This window comes from Natator depressus, chromosome 15 (assembly GCF_965152275.1).
Source record: "Natator depressus isolate rNatDep1 chromosome 15, rNatDep2.hap1, whole genome shotgun sequence".
Taxonomy (NCBI): Eukaryota; Metazoa; Chordata; order Testudines; family Cheloniidae; genus Natator; species Natator depressus.
The window spans coordinates 9,933,396-9,953,363 of record NC_134248.1 but is presented as its reverse complement, the minus strand read 5'-3'; the positions used below and the strand labels follow the sequence as shown (position 1 = coordinate 9,953,363).

Here is a 19,968-nt window from a genome sequence, read left to right as displayed (position 1 = left end):
CCTGGGGAGGTACTTTTGGCATCACTCACACGCCCGCCCTCCCACGGCTGCCGCACCCAGCTGGAGCTACAGCGCTTGAGCTCAACGACGGCCTATAATTACAGTAGGGAGCAGGCTGAGCCAAGCAGAGCTGTGCCTCCGTCCCCATGGGGTGCAGGAACAGTGACCAGCTTGCATCGCTAGATCCTCCTCTTTCTCGCTCCTTTGAAGGCTGGCCAGATATATCTCTGTTCCTGGGTCTGCCCCAGCCCCAGCTCCCTTTGAAGTGCATGGGAAGCCTCCCCAGGGCTTCCAGGGGCTGGGCCCACAACGCGCTGCTTTAACGTCTGTTGAAACTGGCCTGGGATGCATTTGACCTTCACAGACCTTGCCAAAGCCCCAGTGAGCTCCCAGCTGGGGCTGTCAGTAGCACAGGGGTGTGGGCATGTCTGACGGCTCTGTGCAGGAGAATCCTGAGCACGGGCCTCTCTGGCGGGGGTGGCTCCGCACAGGCTGCAGAGGGGGTGACCGCCCGGGGAAGGGAAATCACCTGCCCCTCCCTGCCGTTTGGCAGCTGAATTTTACTTCAGTAGCGCCATGCATCCCCCTCCATGCATCCAGAAGGGCACATCGTCCCCATGCAGTTACCCAGCGCTGGTTTTCAACGCCCTTCCTTTCAGAAATGAAGCGAGGGGCTTCTAGAGGCCCGGGGATCGTGGCTGCCAGGCTGCAGGGGGCAGAGGACGTCTGCGTGCTGGTACAGGGCCGGGTGAGATCATTGGCTCATATTAATAACGATTGACTTCACCAGTGCTTTCATGTTGCCCTGCACTCCCCCAGAGCTTGCATGTCTCCCAGCGGGAGTGGATGGGGTACAGGGGAATGCCCAGCGCAACCAGAATTAGCCCGTAGTTAAAAAAAGGCAGAGGGCTCCTTACAGAGGAACTGAGGCTAGACAGGGCCTATTTGGTTACCCAGTGCACTTCCCTGCCAATGCAGGATTCACCTGCTGTATATCCTCTAAATGGGGCTCCCTCCGCTTCCCTGTGGAGACCATTCCAGAGACTAGTCAGCGTCTAACAGATGGCATCGCTTGGCCACTTTGCCTGACATCCCACCTCTATTTTCTTCTGCTTCACGTCAGCCCATTATTCCACCGCTTCCCTCCCTCACCCTCTGTCAGGGTTCCTTCCCCACTCTGAACTCTAGGATACAGATCTGGGGACCCGCATGAAAGCTTATTCTTACCAGCTTAGGTTAAAAACTTCCCCAAGGTACAAACTTTGCCTTGTCCTTGAACTGTAAGTTGCCACCACCAAGCGTTTAAACAAAGAACAAGGAAAGAGACCACTTGGAGATGTCTTCCCCCAAAATATCTCCACAAGCCCTACACCCCCTTTCCTGGGGAAGGCTTGATAATAATCCTCACCAATTTGTACAGGTGAACACAGACCCTGGCTTACCTATACTGGTTGCAATATTGGAGACTTGGATTAGGATGGGTTGGGGAAGATGGATTTCTGTCTGGCCTCTCTCAGTCCCAAGAGAGAACAACCACATAAACAAAGAGCACAAACAAAAGCCTTCCCCCCGCCAAGATTTGAAAGTATCTTGTTCCCTTATTGGTCCCTTGGGTCAAGTGCCAGCCAGGTTAGCTGAGCTTCTTAACCCTTTACAGGTGAAAGGGTTTTGCCTCTGGCCAGGATGGATTTTATAGCACTGTATACAGAAAAGTGGTTACCCTTCCCTTTATATTTATGACACCCTCTGTGTTCTCCCCCGGCTCCTGAGCCACTGGTTAGCAGACATGTCCCAGTGGGGCCAGGTGGCAATGCTGAGCTCTCAGGCTGCACTCCATATGTTACCTCAGCCGCCAGGCTAATCACAGGGTGAGGGACTCGGAGATGGTAACGAAACGTGGAAGGAGCAGGGCCCGGATCCAGGCGGACGCTTCCCTCTGGCGCAAGCTCAGCTCCCAGCCCTCGTCGCTTGGTCGCCTCGAGAGTGTTTCTAGAGAGGTTTAGAGAGGGAATCAGGGCAATGAGCAAAAGGTGGATCCTGTGGCAGAATGAAGTCACAGTTCCTGACTGCCTGCTACGTTGAACTGCTTTGCTTCCCAGGGGATTACACCAGTGTCTTCCTAGAGCAGCATCGTGGGGAAGCAGGACGACGGGGGTCCTCGTCCCCTTGGCTGTTGGGGGCCTCCCCCATCCACAAGGGCGTAGTATTTGAAACTGTTGCCCCCTTCCACCTAATGACCCAAAGCTAGTGGGTCCATTTACTGATTGATGGGGGCCGTGAGCGCCTCTCCTGGGGACAAATTTTGGCAGCCTTGCTCACACCGAGTAGTATCTTAAGCTTCTAGATAAGTTCCATTTACAACATCTGTGGTGCCATATTCTGCAACAAATTGCAGCCTAGAGTTACCAAGATCAAGGCTCTGGAACGTAGTCACACCACAGGGGTCAAAGCCAGGCATGTCGCAACCTAATTACGCTGGGCTGGTCACGTGTGGAAGACGGACAACACCAGAATGCCACCGCAGTTGCTGTACAGGGAACTGAAAGTGGGTGACCACATATGAACCAATTCAAGGCCACCCTGAAGCACAGCTTAAACCAACATACCATTGACGCTGTCAGCTGGGTGTGATCAGCCACAGCCAGATTGCGCTGGGGAACCGCAGTCAACACTGGGGATTACCTGCCAGGTGGCTCTTGGGCCACAGAGGCTGAGTTGTAAAGAGCAGGCGCAGATGGCAATCCCTTCCTTGGCCTCGGGCGACCCATCCACTGCCTGCGGAAAGGCCTGCCACGCGCACAGCGGCCTTTTTAGCCACAGTTGTACTCACAGGCGTCAAGTGTCCTCTTCGGTCACCACAGAGCAGCAAACCAGAAAAGTCTCTCACTCCGGGAGCTGTCCCTTGGCAATCAGTGGCACTGCCCAGGTAGGAAGGGGCTGTTTAGTGGGAGGAAGGGGATCAGAATTTGGCCCTGTGTCAAGCAATGGTTAGGCCCTTGGCTCCAACCGCACCCCATCTTTGAACACTAACAACTATTGTTATAATAGTTAATATCTTTAAGCACATGAGAAATCTGCAGACATGTAAGTCGCCCCATTGAGGTCACTGAAGTTAGGCCTCTGCTTCAGTACTTGACCGGATCGGCACCTCGGTACCCTGCCAATGTCACATTGCGAGAGGGATCTGGGTGACAGCAAACTGGCTCCAATGACCTTGGCGAAGGTAGAGTGATGCTGTCTGGGAAGGGAAGCTTTAGGATGAAGGTTTCCTCACCACTAGGCATTGGGGGGGGGGGGGTGAAGAGGAGGGAAGGCTCATATTTGGTGGGGTGGGCACAAATCAGTGCCGGGGCTGGAAAAATCACCTTTGCTCTCCCCCCTGTTCCAAGTGTAACTCAGCCAGGTTGGAGGGGCTGATCCTACAGCTGTAACTATGCATTGTACATTCCCTGGGCCAGCGCCCGCCAGCATAGGCCCTGCAGAGGTTAGAGGCAGACCTGTGACCGATGCTTGCACTACTTTCCATCGCCCATCCTCCCTGGATCTGTGCGCCATGCTCCTTCCTTCCAACACCTACACGTTCTCCATACACGACAGAGCTAATTATACCAATAACATCTTAATGTACCATGGGGTAATGGTTAATTCATTGGGTGGTCACCGTAAAACCATTAATCACAGTGAACTAACGTGCTATTAATGGGAAAGTGAGTGCAATTCCCCGTAGGCAGTGAGTTGTAGCCGTGTCAGTCGCAGGCTATTAGCGAGACAAGGTGGGTGAGGCACTATTGAAAGCTCTCTCTCCCCGATAGAGGGTGGTCCAAGGAAAGATATTACCTCGCCCACCTTGTCTCCGCCATTCCATTGGCACGTTGAGCGGTTACGGCACATGCTTGACGCTACGTGTCCTCCCTGTCTGGAGGATGCTTTGATTTAGATCATAAAAACGTCTTGGCAACATGCTGGAGTGGGGCTGCAGGATCTCTGGAGGGCAGGCTGGCATTAAAGCAGCCTTCTCTCATCCCTACATAGCTCTGGCCATGGTTCAATGGGGACGGCCTGGCCCTCTGCCGGATTCCCCTGGCATCCAGCATAGGATCAGAGAAGTCCGACTGGTCCATTCAGACCATCCTACGGCATGTGCAGAGTCAAGGCTCTGTGGAGGGCAGCAAGGATTCGAAACTGATGCACACGGCTGGAAGGCCTACCAGCTCACGCTTTCATTCAAGTGCCCAGAGCACTTGTCCCAGGGCTGGGGGGGTCCCCCAACCATCTTGGCAACATGCTGCTGCGGTGCGTTTCCCCCTGCAGCTTCCGGTGACCGTTATTTGCTTGCTGGCTGCGGAGCCTGCAGTTCTAGGGTTTCTATCAAGAGCACGGAGACGGTGGCTCCAGACAGGCCCCCAACTCCTTTTAGCATCTCACCAGACAAAAGTTATTTTCCAAAAATGTGTCCCTGGAAAATCCCGGTTGGTGCCAATTATTCTTTGTGTTTCTTTGAGAGACTGAAGTGCTGTGTCCCCAGCGAGAACAGGCAGGAGCGAGGTGCCACCGTGGCCGAGGCCCCTGCAAGGGCAGGGAACTGATCGGGTGGGTTAGGCCTGGATGATCCTGGCAGGCAAGCCCTGCTCCAGGCTGCAGAGGAAGGCGAAAATGCCCCCAGGTCCCTGCCAATCTGACAGGGGGGAAATGCTTTCCTGACCCTGATTCAGCGTGAGCCTGAGCCTGAGCCTGGGAGCCAGGATCACCAGCTAAGCACTTAGGAGCAGAGGATTCTCTGTACCACCTCAGAACATCAGTCCATCCTGCCTGGTGTCCTGCCTCCAGCTGTGGCCAAAACCTGATGCTGCAGAGGAAGGAGGAAAAAACCCAAACGCATCCGAACTATTACATCATTTTTTGGGGAAAAAACTCCTTCCTGACCCCTGCTGGTGTCGGGCTGAAGCCCTGAAACATGAGGCGGAGCACACCAATTAGAACTGCGGGTGAACTCGTCGCCATCGGAGCAAGGCAGAGGCTCCACCTCTCCCTGGCCGGGAAGGAGCCTAGACTCAGTGTGCTGCCCCCCGGGGTCCCAGGGGCTTTGTGGATGGTCTCTCTCTCTCTCTCTCTCGTGTAGAGGCTAACGATCCTTGTGCACCGTGAAGAAAAGTTTCACTATTATATCAGAAATGTTACATGGTTCCAGGGCACTGTCCGAGCCCCTTCCCCCCACCCCTGGCTGGGCTGAGCGGGAAAACAATGGAACTTGGGGGCTGCCTTATAGTGACACGCCCCAGCGATGCCATTGCGATCTTGCCTTTCAACTGCTCTTAACCAGTGTGGCTGCTGCTCCCCCCACCTCGCCCACCCCGGCGCTCTAGAATTGCAGCCTTGTCTTTCCCTTTTGCATCTAGTGTCGGCTGGTTTCATCACTGGGATTTTTGTACTGTCCGACAGCAAGGAGCATGGGGGCTATTGCTTTTATGATGTACAGAAACACCTTTAGCCAAGGGGCCCAATTTTCAAAAGGAGCTGAGCACCAACAGTTCCCTAGGAGAACAAGAGAGCACTTTGGCAAATCTTTCCCAAGAGCTTTTGCAAATATTTTAAAAAAAGCCTTGAGCCAGGATGGTTGTTTCTTTCCATACCTATAGGTCAGGGATAGATGCATCAATGAGGTGAGAGGGAAAGAGAGAAGGAGAAAGGCAGTGCAGAAATGGGGTCAAGAGAAGATAAACATAAACGGTACTAGAGAAGGGAGAGAGACTGTCTGACGATTGACGGGATAGGGGCATCTTCTCTGGTCGCTGGACGTCACTGGATTCTCACCTGCTCTCCAATGTCGGCCTCTCTTGCTCGTGTAGCTCACTGGTTGCTCTGCTTGTACTAACAGGGAGAGTTCAGATAATGCCTCAGATCACCATTTGCCTCCTCAGCCCTTGCTCCTTCTTGCACCCTCCTCCCAGGCCAGGCATAGTCCCTCTTCGTGGTAGTTATTGATCTACATGAACCATGGTTCCCCTCCCGCCACCAGCTCCTGCCTCTTCCAGGTTATCTAGATTTAGCTGCTGTAGTCCCTCCCGCTAGCTCGTATTGCTTCTCCAGGCACTGCATCTCAGTCACCAGACCTGCCTCACAGCTAATACCACCGTCAGCCCCTGGGAACTCTGGGAGCAGTTAAAGCCCCCTTGTGTGCACCCAGGAGAGCTAGAGAGCTGGCAGCCATCCTCTGGAGAGTCCTTGCACATACCCACCGGGAGGTGATGTGCTTTGCTGGCAGGCCCTCTCCCCTGTGCTTTCGGCATCTCTGGTTTTGTTAAAGATGGACCCAAGACCAAACCCTGGATCCCAACACCCCAATCTTTGGGGAAAGGGTCGAAATCCAGCCTGGGATCAGCGTTTTGTGCCCCAGGCCCATCTCCAATAGCGACCGGTCCCAGCGAAAGCCCTGGGGGAAGCAGGGTCTCTCATGGGGTACCAATGCTGACCAGCCCTTGGGTTATTGGCCAGACTGTCCCTGCCCCAGCCTGGGACTGAGGGGTAGGGTCTGGTCCTGACAGAACATCCTGGAGAGTGAGGTCATGGGCATTGACACACTCCATGGATGAGTCCTGCCCTCTCTGAACTGCTGACCTTTGAGATCTCTGCCTTTTGACTGGCCTCACACTCAACGCCTCAACCTTACTGTCTGCCCCCAACCAGCACCAATCCCCCATGGGGCTAGTTCTGCCCTTTTTACCCTGGTCCCTGTTTCCTTTATCAAGAGCTTACTGGAATTACAGCCCTTTGATATCAGCCCCGTCACAACCCGCTCCCAGTAATCAGTGGGAAATGGATTCATTTCTAGACAGGTGCTTGCACGGTGGAGTTCAGATCCGGATCCCGCTTCAAACGCTCCCAGAGTTCGGGGGTGTTTGGGTGCAGCCCATTCCATAGAGATGGCCCAGCAGCGAAGTTTGGATTCAGTTACAGATCCTGAAGTTTCCGGGTGGCGGGAGGGGGGGGGGGTTGTGTGGTTAGTTCTCTCTATTCTTTCCTCACTTCTTTTCACTGTAAGGCATCGTTGTACCTAATGGCGGTCAGTAGCTACCTGCTGGCAGTGTGCCAGGGCTGCAGTAAATCCACAACCGTGGCTGCCCTTCTTGCTGGCTGAGCCATCCAGGATCCAGACATCCCAGGGCAGTGCCCATTAAACCAGCGGCCGTACAGCTCAGCGCCAGAGCAGAAGAATCTGGGAGAGCTCTCTGTGGGTCTGACCCTGCTGGGAGCATAATCTGCCCATACCTTGGAGGGTCAGGGCAGTACCTAACTCAGCCATCAGAGGCAGAAGGCACTTGGTTGGAGGGGATGTTGCTAATGAAGCTCAGTGTCAAGGCAGAGAGGACCAAGGGTCAGAGCAGGGTCACACCCGAGGCTGGGAGTAGCTGAGGAGTGTGTAAGGCAGGTTCCAGGCCAGGGTCGAGACCAGGGCTCAGAATCCAAGACAGGTTTCAGGGTTCAGATCAAGAGGCGAAGTCCAAATCCGTCCAAGTGCAGAGCCGGAGCAGGAAGGGTCATGGCAGCTACAAGAACTCAGCTCTGTTACCTGGACGCTTCCTGACCCACCCCTTGGGTTTATATAGGACGGGGAGCCAATCGGGAGCCATAAGGCTGCTGCCTGTCAGACCCTTTGAGGCGGGACTTCCCATGGTCTGTGTCCACAGCAGGTTGTGGGTAGTAGAGCACAAACTGGTTACAGCTGCCCCTGCCTGGCAGCTCTGGGTTCAAGGGCTGCTGGGCCTTACACGCAGCAGCTGTCACTGGAGCTTGGGTTAAGCCCTCTGCCTTGGGGATGAGGGAGTGTAAGGGCCTCACCTGGTTCCCACACGTCATGCTTGGAGTGCTGCCCAGCTCTGCTCCCTGCCCTAAATGCCCAGTCTCAGTAGCCCCAAGAAGAATGGAATCTAGAGTCCCTCCATCCTTGGGTGATCTCAGTGCTTGGGGCAAAAATCCACCCGATGTGGGAGTCTCCACAGAAAGGTCTCCTCCCATGGTAGCTCTAACCCTGCCTTACGCCCTTATGCCAGGGCTTCAGCCCAAATCTGGGCCCAACGGGCCTTGTGTCAGAGGGGCTTTTATATCCCCATCTGGCATCCAGTAGGGAACCCAGGCCCCGTCCTCTAATCTGGGTTCCAGCCTAGGGGCCCTGTGCTAAGGTGCGATGTTCTGCTTCCCGGGACTACGTCCTCCCAGCTCTGCCCCCAGCCCCTTTCTCAGGGCCCGGCCTCCCAGTGCTTTCTCCCTGGAGGCTCCAGCTGCGTTGGGTCCGCAGAATCGTTGCTGTAAAGCAGGACCTGCTTTATGGATCTGCTCCACCCCTCCAACCGCTTCCCTCCCTCTCACACCTGGATAAAGCTGGGGTGCTCTGCTGACTTCTGCTAGGAGTGTGGGGAAGCCAAGCTCCTTCACCCCCAGAGATGCTGGGCCCCAGCCCAGCTGACTGGCCCAGCTCACTGCCTCTCCCCGTTTCTGGTGGTGTGGGTGGGGCAGCCCTGCCAACCAAGAGGTGCCTCTGGCTTGAAGTTCTGCTCCCTCATCTTACCCAACCCTGCTCTGGGTACACAGCGCACACTGCTCTGCAACTGTGGGGCAGGGAAGAGGAGACCTCGAGTCATTAAACATTGCTCAGTCGTGCTGGGGTTTATTCAGGGCAATAACATTAATCCCAAGGCACCTGATGTTTATTAACCTCAGTCTGGGAGAGGCTGAAGATCCACTCAGTTCCAGCCTCTGTTACCAGCTCTGCCTGGCTTGTGTTACGAATTCCTGCCTGCTCCTCCTGTAGGGCTGGGACGGGGCTCTGCGCCGTGCGTTTCTGCCACTTGCACTCAGTTTTGCTGCACCCAGCTTTTGCCAAGATGATATTTGCTGAGGCATTAAATCAAGGACGGGCGAAGCCACTGCCGGCTGGGCACAGCTCTGGTGAATAATGCGGAGCTGGCTGGCTGCAGCGCCCTGTGCAGATGGCTGGGCACAACCGCCAGGCAGGCACCAAGCAATAAAAAGCACTTCCCAGGCCAGGAGAAGCCTTCAGGCAGAAAGCACAATGGCCACAAGCAGCGGGGCAAAAAACAGCCCTTGCCAGTCACATTTGGGAAGGAGAATTCCTAGATCCCACCTTAGCTTATTGGGCAGGAGAAATACTGCTGAGGGTCCAGCCTGGCGGGGTGCTGAGCTCTCTCAGCGGCCACAGGAGTCGGGTCACTTACTTAGGGCCTTAATTTGAGGCACCCACGTTTTGAAGTGTTTGGCTAAGGACCCATGCAGAGTAGGGACTAGAACCCACCACCCTGTCTGCAGCTCTAGCCACTAGCCCACAAGGCTCCCATCCAGTCCAGAGCAGAACATCCCAGTTTGTTTCCTGTTCATGGGCTTTCAGTCCCTGGGCTGCCAGGAGAGGAGTCCACTGCAGAGGCAGCTCTATCATCCCTTCGGCTGCGGGGGAGGAGGGAGTGTCTTGTATTCAGCAGCAGCCCACGAGAATTATATTGGAGGAGCATTAACTCGACGCACGGGGAGTCACGCTCATGGCTAGGCTGACGAGCTGATCGCATGGATCTTGCTGGAGAAAGTACTGATGCCACAACACATCCGGCTGGTGAGTTTGCATGGTCTAGGTTGCAACATGCCACCAATGCTCATCGTGACATTGCAGCGTAACACAGAACATCGGCACCAGACCGCCCTGTTCTGCAGGATCCTGGCCTGGAGAATGGATTCCAGTGACCAGCAGATGTTCCTTTCCTATTAGATGTGGGATTCTACAGCTCCAGGACCGTACCAAGGCGATAGGTGCCTTGTAATTAGCTATGATTTTTTTTTTTTTTTTTTTAGCTACAGGGTATGGCTGCTCCTGGGTCTCCAAACCACAAATATTTGTTCTGTAATAGGATAAGAGGAGAGGCTCCTTGTACTGCACAGCAATTAAGCATGTAACCCCCATTACTGCTAATGGAAGTAGCCTGCATAATCCATTGTGCTGGGTGGTGAGAATTTCCCCCGTAAGCCCCTGCAAACACAGCAGGTCGAGGGGGCATGGAGGGCTGCCAAGTATTTCACATTAGACTTGGAGGGACATTAGGATCATGGCATGTCAGGATCAATAAAGCCTATGGGCAAAGCAGGAGTATTGCAAGTCAGATCTGTGGAGCAGCCAGCAGAGCTCCGTGGTGCCACTACGGGAATATTGGGTGCATTGCTGGTCAGGAGTAGCATTGGCAGAGCTGTGTTGGGGCCCAGGAGGGGAATAGGAGGAGCAGTGAGGGGCCTATGCTGTGAAGGGGAAGCTTGCAAAAACGCTTGCCTATGCTTTGCTCTTGCTTCTGCCAGTGCTCGAAGGGCCCAGGCCAAGGCCAAGTGAAGTCAATGGAAACACTCCCATTTGCTACCCCAGATCTCTTACTCCACTAAAATCCTCCTTCAGTGTACATGAAAGGAACACAGAAGACGAGTTCGTAACAAGAACTAATACTGTCAGAACCTTTATTTGAACGCTTGTTATTTCTTTGAACCAAGCTAACAAATTAAATACCTCAGGAAGACTAAAGACCACAGTATGCTTTCCAGTGGAGATCAAAGGTAGCTCTACAATGACATAAAAGGATCAGATCGTCTGTATAATTTGGTAGTGGTCGACCAACAGAGAAGAGTGATGGAGACATACTATTTCCAGAACGGCTCTCCTCCCTTCTTTGCTTTGTTCTAAACGTTTTCGGTTAATGGTATTTGACACTGAACCTGCCATTGGGGCCCTGAGAACACCAAGCCAGTTGGATCTGGGGGACTGCTCACCAGAGACCTTGCAGGTCATCAGCAGTGGACCTTCTGTTGGCTCCTGCTGGATTTGGTGTGCCAGGAATCTGAGAGTGGGAGGTCTTCATCAGTGACTAGGCCACCGGAGGAAAGGCACCTGTCCCTTAGTCAGGGAGCCATGCATTGTTTTTCTTTCTAAACTGAACGGTTTATTGTAATATGTGAAGATCCAGGACTTTTAGCAATGACCCTCTCTCTTTGTCATGTGAAAATTTTTGTGCCACAACAAAAGTCATATGACCTATTGATTTCCTATTACGGAAGCCATAAAATCTACTGGACAGTGAGGACTAGGGTCAAAATATTCCAACCTGAATGCCTTGAATTAGGCACCTAAATCCATATTTTTAGTCTCCTAAATAAGTGTCCTGATTTTCAGGAAGGCCAAGCACCTGACATCACTGAGTGAAGTCAATGGGAACTATGGTTGGTTCAACACCTATGAAAATAAAGACACTTATTTTGATACCCAAATATGCACTATGGGCCAGATTTTTAAAGGTATTTAGGTGCCACACTTCCATAGGAGTTAGAAACCTAAATACCTTTAAAATCTGGCCCAAAGGAGTCTAACTTTAAAGAGCTATTTTTGAAAATCTTGGCCATAAAGTGCCAAACAGTTCCCCCTGAAGTTAATGGGAGGGCTGCTATTGACTTCACTGGAGCTACACTGGTTTACATCCACCAAAGAGCTGGGCCACACTGTTTAGCATGTCACATGGTTTCAAACCAGGATAAGCTGCTCTGAAGCACGTCATGGTTTACATGGACTACACTAGAGGTTTGCAGGAGTGCAGCTGCACAGCTGGCCAAAAAACCCACTGCAGTCAAGGCCGCAAAGGATTCCCACCCCGCTCCCCAATATGGAAAGTTATCAGCTCCAATATGGAGCATGTGGGGAAAGAGTCAAAGCAGGGAACAATAAGAGGAAGGGCGCTCTAATAGACAGTGCTTTGGACTGGGATCGGGACAGCTGGGTTCCATTAACGCCCTGGGTGACCTTGAGAAAGTCACTTAACCTACCCTGTGCTCAGGTCCCCACCTGTAAAACAGTGATACTGCTTCCCTCCTGAGGATAAAATCCGTGAATGGCTGGGAGGTGCTCAGATGCTCACGTGAAGTTGGCCGTAGAAGTGTCCAGATAGATGCAGGGGCTATTCAACAATCTAGGAAGCTCTATTAAAACATGGAGGGAGAAGAGCCAGTCTAATCTTCCTATTAGTGCCTCAAATTACAGGCTAAACAGTTGCTTCCAGATACCTAAAATACCTTTTCAAGGAGCTGTGACTTTAACAGAAATTAAATTGTTCATTAATTTTCCCCTCTGCTATTCGTTTCCATCTAAATGAGGCCTCCCTATGAGTTACTGGCATTCTAGCTCAATCTGATCCCAATTTGTCTGTCTGAAGCCTCCATTTTGACAGAGTCCATTTCATTCGATAGTTTCATCAGTTACCTCTTTTACAATGCCCCCCCACCCAACGGAGATGGCAACACCCCAAATTTACAGGCTCCGGTCTGTGAGGCCCCCAATGGCAGGATCCAAATATCATCTTTAAATAATGCTCAATAAATAGAAGAAATAAATATTAAATAACAGGCTAAGTCCTCTTAGCCTCTTCACTATATGTACAATGCATAGCAAAATAACATTGATCGGCTGCTTGCAGACAATAGTTTGGTATAACTTGCAAATAAAATAAATTTAAACCATCACAACCAGTGTAAAGCAAAAGACCTGACGTGGGTAGCCCACTGAGAGCAGCTTTAACACTGCCCCAACTCCTTGCTCTTCAGTGCAGAAGCTGAAGAGCTGAGTTCTGTACTGAGGCGTAAATAGGATCTGGAGAGTCAGGACAGAAAGACAACGAGGACTCCAGTTTGTTTGTTTGTTTTTTTTGGGGGGATATTAGTGATTAAAAGAGCACAACCAACAGTTAGGAATAACAGAACCCAGAGCAACATGATTTAGAACACTTCATTTTACAAATGACAACCTCGTGGGGTCCATGGGTTCAGGAACGTAGGAGCATTTCAAACTTCAATGGGATATGGGAACAAGAGAGAGGGAGGGAGGTTTAACTATTTCATGAAACCTTTAGAACTATCTGAAGAGTTCCAAATGTCCTCAAGAATCCCTCACCCTCGGGAGTAGCTGGCTAGCCTCAAATTAGCCACGATCCATGTACAACCGAGTTGTGTTTCCACTAACCGAAGGATGCTTTTTTGCAGTGCCTTGGCAGAAATCGGAGATGTCAGGGTGCAAAAAGTCTTCAAAAGCAACAAACAAGCAACACAACATTAAAAAAAAGCATCTGGCAAAAGGCACAAATGACAGAAAAGCTGGAGGGGTTTTTGCAAACCTGCAGAAATCCCAAATGTCAACCAATAAGCAGGGCTGCCTTTTGGCCTGTACTGGAAATTTCATCAAGTTAAATTAAAATAGCTCCACCAATAAGTGAAAAAAACCAACCTACCCCATAACTTGGCTGGGCTTTGTCACTTGGAAATCGGTTTTGGAAACATCTTCAGGACTGCTGGTTCTTCCATACTGTTGTTTTTTTTTAATCTACCACAGCTATATCATCCCTTGGTAACAAACAACATACAAAAGTCCTATGGATGGCAACCACAGAGGGAACCAGAGTTTCTTCTTCAGAGAAGTCAGGTTACATTTTGTGCTCTGAGTCAAGGAGAGGAGGGAAATATGCCTTTCAGCCAACTGGCACCTATGCTTCTAGCAAAGAACTGTTCTGTGATATCCCTTTGCAGGATTGCAAATTTCCCTCCCCTCTCCCATTTAACCAGCAGGATTCTTGCCATATCCTCTGTGAGATCACAGACTTGTGGTGCATAAATAGAATCCATCACCATTCATGTCCCCATCATCATTCATGTCCATTGGACTCCAGCACAGAGAAGGGTGGATAAAGAGTTTGTGATGAATCCTAGTTTTCAATGGGAAAAGACTACACAGAGTGTCCTTCTGATGCCCGTTAACCTTTCACCCCCATCCTTCTATCACAATAAAGTGGACTTTATTCCGCTTTGCCTTACCACCCACTTTAACACGAGCTACAGTCACATACGTCAATACTGGGCCTGAACGCAAAGCGATCATAGAGTTCTGAGGCTATCCTTTGCGCTTGCAAGGGGACATGGAGACATTGAAACAAACAAACAAATCCAAAAATAACTTATCATTCAAAAAATATAATAAATAAATACTGTTAACGGTGACCAATTGCATCCAGTCTGACATAGAATTAAAAATAGAATAATAATCACAATAATAATAATAAATAATTTAACAGGTTTACTCCAATACAAGTCTGATTGGGAAACCTAAGGAGTTTTAGCTGCCATGGGATAGTATGATGAGAGGCAGTCCTTGTTGAGTGGATCAGCAAGCCCACGCGAAGGACACTGCAGGCTCAGAGTGCTCCTGGGAGCCATCTCTTTACCGTTGGTCCATGGAGGCTACTCCCATCCACATGGACTGAGCCCAGGACATGGTGCTTTGTTCGTAGATCCCCATCAGTAAGGAAGTCAAGTCAACACAATGTTTTACTATTTACACCAGTTTTACAAAACCCCTTTTCTGCACCTCCTTTGAACTGCCTGACCTAATTGCACCAGACGTGGTTGGGTATTCAACGCATGCAGGGTTTATTCTTGCAACCGTGGTGGAGTTAGACCTCGGTCAAATGTTCTAGGCCTCCAATAACTGCAGCTGCATCCTACTGGGAAAACAAAGGTGTGATGTGTTTGAGTATCAGACTGGGAGAGCGTGCTGGGCATGGGGAGCAAGGGTCTTCATTCCTTCCGAGTTAGATTTTGCTGCAAAACATTGAAGGCAGAGGGACTATGTAACGTCTAGAAAAGGAGATATGCAATTCCCTCCCCCCACCCAACAGCTGCATATTACTGGAAATATGGATCACTGGAAAGAACAGTGGCTAATAGCCGTGAGGGGCACAAGGCTGTTGAGCCACATCTCTCTCTCCCTATTTACTGCACACAAAAACCTCCCATTCAGGTTACTTCTTTGCCTGTTCACTTTATGACTCCATGATTCAGGGGTGCAGGTGGCTCTTGAACCGGTGGCTGTGCGTCTCTTTACACCTCCAGTCTTCCGTCTCCTCCTCAACGGGGCAGATCAACTTTCTGCTCGGCCCCTCGGAACACTTGAGGCCGTACGTCCTTGTGTCATTAGGACTAACTGGGACAGTAGTTGTGTGGGGCGGGGGAGAGGGGAGGGAAGCGGGGGAAACAAACGTCTTAATCCCAAATTAGCTGCTCTAAGCACCCGGCTGCTGCAAGAAAAAGAAACTCTCCAATGCCAATTGAGCCCGCACCTGCGAGAGGCCTTTGTTAGGCAGCGAATCAGAGGAATTGCACAGCGGCTGGGCTGGCAATCATCACAACGAGAAAACAAAGGCAGGCCTGGCACAGAGTCTGGAAGGACGACCACTGCCCTCCCAAAAAAGTGCCCGGGGCTGGTCAGGAAATGGGCAATTGATGGGTACACCCTCTTTCCTAGATTCTGCTTCTTCCTCCTCGGGCCCACCCCCTCTCCACCTGAGTATTTGTCTGACTAGACCAGAAAGTAAAGTGCTCCATGCAGCAGCTGCTCCAGAGATCTCCGTGGAGGATGGGGGGAGATGTAGCAGCACTGCATTACCTCCTGCACTGCTGCAAAGGGCAGGGAAAGGTTACTTTGGATGCATTCTCCCCCAGCAAGCCCCGGGCGCAAGTTGTAACCCTCTGCTTGGAACTGAAACCAAATTCCTTAGAGCGGCGTCGAATGCACGGCCTAGAAAATGTTCCGTTGCCTTGCATGTGGGTAAAAGTGCGGGGGCTGCTAATTCTTTCCTAGAGGCCTGGTGCCCCTGCTTACAATGTTTGGGGTATGCGTCTGGGGAGGGAGGGCCGGGATGCCAGCACGCTCAGCTATGGGTCGCTGTGCCTGTCACTCTACATCTCTCAGAGGAATTTCCAACAAGGGTCGGGCTCTGGTGAGCAGACTAAGGAATTTAGGGGCAGGGCAGCCACTCTTCTCAGCTGTCTCCTGGGTGACAGTTGGGGATTGATTAGTTATTTTGTTCCCAGTCACTTGTCCGTTTTTAACCCTGTGCTCTCTGCTTTGTGAAGAGGGGTTCCCCCTGGCAGCTGGCTGTGTTAAAGCACAGGGGGGGTGGGGGAAACGAAGGCCCAGCAGCAGTGCTCTCCTGCCCCATCCCACAAGCCACCCCTCTCCTGCCCTAGGGCTGCCGCGCCAACACCAGCCACCTGTGGGGCAGGGGGCTGTCAGGCACTGCTTTGTGTTGGTGGTTTGAGCAGCTCTGGGCCAGGCATTGTATTACATGGGAGCTGACCTTTGGGGGCGCAGGGAAGGCTGGAGGAGTTGAGGTCACAAACTATAAGCTCTTTGGGACAGAAACCTTCCTCCTGTGTTTGTACAGCACCAGGCACAATGGGGCCCATGACTGGGGCTCCTGGGGGCAGAGGTGAAAGTAAGCTGGTACGGTACGGCACGGCATACCAGCAAGAGCTGGTACACAGCCGACCGTACCGGCAGGGGGAGCTTCCCCAGGCAGGCCATTTAAAGGGCCTGAGGCTCCCAGCAGCAGCCGGAGCCCTGGGCCCTTTCAATCGCCGCTGGAGCCCTGCTGCCGGAGTCCTAGGGTAGCGGTGGCGGTCGGGAGCCCCGGGGCTCAGGCTGCGATTTAAAGGGCCCGGGACTCCGCTGTGGTAGCGGCGGTTGGAAGCCCCAGGCACTTTAAATTGCCGTCCGAGCCCCGGGGCTCCCGGCCACCGCTGCAGCCACTGCTATGGCGGTGATTTAAAGGGCCCAGGGCTACCGCAGCTGGAGCCCCGGGCCCTTTAAATCTCAATTTAAAGGGCCGGTGGATTTAAAGGCCCCGCCTCTTCCAGTTGAGGCCCCGCCCCCTGCTCAGGACTCCAGCATACCAGTAAGTCCTTTAAGAGTTTAAGTTACTTTCACCCCTGCCTGGGGGCTATATACGAATATGCTTCATTGGAATTTCCCATGCCCATGTGACCCGGTACCCAAAAGGACCCGGAACCTCACTCCCACCTCCCTGCCGGGGATTCCTTTGCACAGCACAGAGCTCCTGTGAGAAAAACAGCCACCAAAGCGGGAGCCCTGGAGAGCTCGGGGCTGAGGGCTCACAGGAGATGCGCTGCCTGACGCTTCTCAAGGGACTTTGCTCCCTCGCATTTCCCGATTGTTGGCCTGGCCTCCCAGCACCCAGCCCTTGATTGTTCCCACTTCCGCGTAAGGCCTCACCAGCTCGATCACCAGCGGGTCATATTGCTGGGGGGAAGAGAAGCAAACTCGTGCTATAAAAAGGGAGGGGAGGGGCGAGGGAATGGCCCCTTCCGAACAATCACCTCCCCAGGAGAATTTCTTCCTTCACATTCACAGCAGGAATTGGCTGACCCACGGCGACTGAATATTCCTCCCCGCGGGAGGGGCACAGTGGGAAAGCCACCTCCAATGAAGGTGAATCGATACTGCAGAAGCCTCTGGTTTTTTTCCCTTTGTAGGGGAGAGGCCACATCGCAGCGCTTGGGGGGCTCCAGGCTGGAGTCAAGGGAAGCGTTGCCACTGACCTCAACAGAAGCAGGGCCAGACCCGGACTCTTTCTGCCCGGCCCAAAAGCCTTGAAGAGAGTTTCTTTTAAATTATTTCTCTCCCTCCTCTCTCCCCACCAGCCAATTGGTGCTTGCTGTCTGCTGGCCAGGGAAAAGCAAGGAGCTAAACTCCCGCCCTGGATTAGCCGCAGGCAAATGCTTCCCTGGAGATAGGCCAGGAACGGGTAGGGGAGGCTGGTTTATAATCAACACAGCCTCTGCAAAGCACGGACCCGCCCTCTCTGCCCACGTGTTCTCTGGAGCTGTGAGGCCTGCGTCTGCCTCTGCGGCTGCAGCGCCCGGCACTACAGGGGGCTGGTGGATGCCACAACGGAAACAGGAAATAATAAGCTATCACCGGGGAGGCTGGAGGAGAGAGGAATGGAAAGAGACGACCCCGACGCACGCAGCAGGGAGGGGGATGCCCTAGCGCCGCAGGCTGTCATAGCTGTCTGCAGAGCCGTAACTCTTGCTCCTGCTGCGGCTGCTCCTTGGGCCCGAACTCCGGCTCCGGCTCCGGCTCCGGCTGCTCTCACTGCCGCTGCTCCAGCTTCTGCTCCGGCTGCTTCTGTAGCTGGAGTAGCTGCGGCTGCGGCCAGGAGAGCGGCTAACACTGCTGAACCAGGAGGAACAGCTGCCGAGGCTGCTGGAGGAGGAAGGGCTGGGCCTGTAGTACGGGATGGGGCGTTTCCGGGCACTGTGGGGACAAAGGGAGAAGAGTGGTTATTGGTGACACAATGGGACCCCAGGAGTGGTGGGTGGGGGGGAGCTCAATGGGAGGCAGGGAGGGAAACTTCAGGACAATGCTTTCCCTCCTTGAGTGCCTGGAGGGCAGCGTCTCTGGGCGTGATGGACTCAAAGCAGATCCCTACTAAAGCTGTCCAAAGACCTTGGCCAGCATGTCACCACTGAGCCCGTGGCTCTCCAGTGTGTCTCCTGGAGGGACAGGGCGGCCCCGTGTCATTCCCTTACCTCGTGATGCGGCGAGCTTCCAGGTGGCTGGGAGAATCTCTCCTGCGTTTCCTCATGGGCGAGTAGGACCTCCGCCGCCGCCTGTCCCGCTCCCGCTGGGACTCCTTCTCGCTGGAGCCGTACTTGTGCTCTCTCGCGCGGTCCCTGAAGAATGGCCAGTTTGGAAAAGATCACTGCAAAGATCCCTGTGCTGATGCAACGACTCACTGGGGGGCGGTAGGCAGGGGCTCAGCAGTGGGGCAGAACCTGGAAACTTCAGCTCCAAAACACCGGCCTCGATCATTTGGGCTAAAAAAAACTAACGCTGCCAGCGTCCTCCACCCGGCTTGACTGATAGATGGAGGCACAAGACATTTAGCCAGCGTGTTATGCAGACACTCGCTAAGCACGGGCTGGGGAGTGCTTTTTAACAGCACGCACAGTTGGCTAGATGTGCATGCCGTTCCCAGATTTAGCCAGTCTGGATGCAGCAATGTGAGGATTGGCCATGCGCAGCGGGCGTGTGCGATTTCTGAAAACACAATGACTTTTTAAGCATGCAGAATGGTTTATAATGAGCTCCCCGATTGCTGTGGATATTAGAACCTACTAGCAAAGGTCTAAAAACATTTAGCAGACCAGACTGTGCCTCGGTCCCGAGTGTGTTTTGCTAGGTATTCAAAGCACAAAAGTCTCAGGGTATTTGGCAGGTCCAATGCACCCATCGGTTAAGAGCTATTGTCTACATTAACATTGGTTTCTGGGCAGGTGTTAATCTGCTTTATTTGCCATCGCCCTGCGGATTTGCTACTCTTTTGTCAGTATTGAAAATAACTGGCCTTAACATAGGAAACGGAAGCTTGGGGTGGGAGGAATTTGACCAGGGGACAGACCGTGGCCGCTGTGCTGGCTCTGGGATGTCACTCGTGGTAGTGAATGGAGGCTGCTAAGGATCAGGGGAGGCCCTGGAGCTGGTGCATACACAGTCACAGCACTTGGCTCTGCAGACGATCTCAAGCTGCAGAGCAGCCCAGTGGTGCTGGAACACTTTTTAGAGTGGGGGTGCTGTGCGCCCCTTCCCCCTGTCTGTGCCCCACTAGAGCTGGGGCCGGGAGCAGGGCTGTGGCCCCAGGAGGTGGGAACGCAGACAGGGATAAGGCGGCCAAGGCCGGGGCCACAGCTGGGGGAAGGTGCAGAGCCCCACGTGCGGGACCCCCGGGCGCAGGGCCGGCAGCCGGGACCCCTAGGCGCAGGGCCGGGAGTGGAGCCCCACGTAAAACCTGGGGGTGCTGCAGTGCCCCCCACAGCCTTAGTTCCAGCACCTATGGAGCAGCCACCAGGCAGCCCAGGTCAAGCTGCAGTAAATTGAGGCTGCTCCACCTTCCATTCGGGGCCATTTCTTCCCCTGTAGCAGCCCGGAGCCAGAGCGGGGCCTGCTCCCTCCTCCTGGGCTGGCCCCTCTGTGTTGCATCTCTCAGGAGCCAGCAGCGGATCTAGGCCTGGGACACCAGAGTTATCCTGATT

General features: G+C 53.1%; 1 protein-coding gene across 4 annotated transcripts in view; it reads right to left on the bottom strand.

The window, feature by feature from the left end:
* Positions 1 to 16,830: 16,830 nt before the first annotated feature.
* SRRM4 (serine/arginine repetitive matrix 4) overlaps positions 16,831 to 19,968 on the bottom strand; it is a 282,156-nt gene continuing 279,018 nt past the window's right edge. The window contains exons 13-14 of one of the 4 annotated variants that reach the window (XM_074972531.1): positions 18,466 to 18,609; positions 16,831 to 18,190 (exon numbers count right to left, since the gene is read on the bottom strand). In XM_074972531.1, the coding sequence (XP_074828632.1) occupies positions 17,920 to 18,190; positions 18,466 to 18,609 (415 nt within the window). In that variant the 3' untranslated portion in view covers positions 16,831 to 17,919. The remainder of the gene's footprint in view (positions 18,191 to 18,465; positions 18,610 to 19,968) is intronic. The other 3 variants (XM_074972534.1, XM_074972532.1, XM_074972535.1) reach the window with 3 other exon arrangements.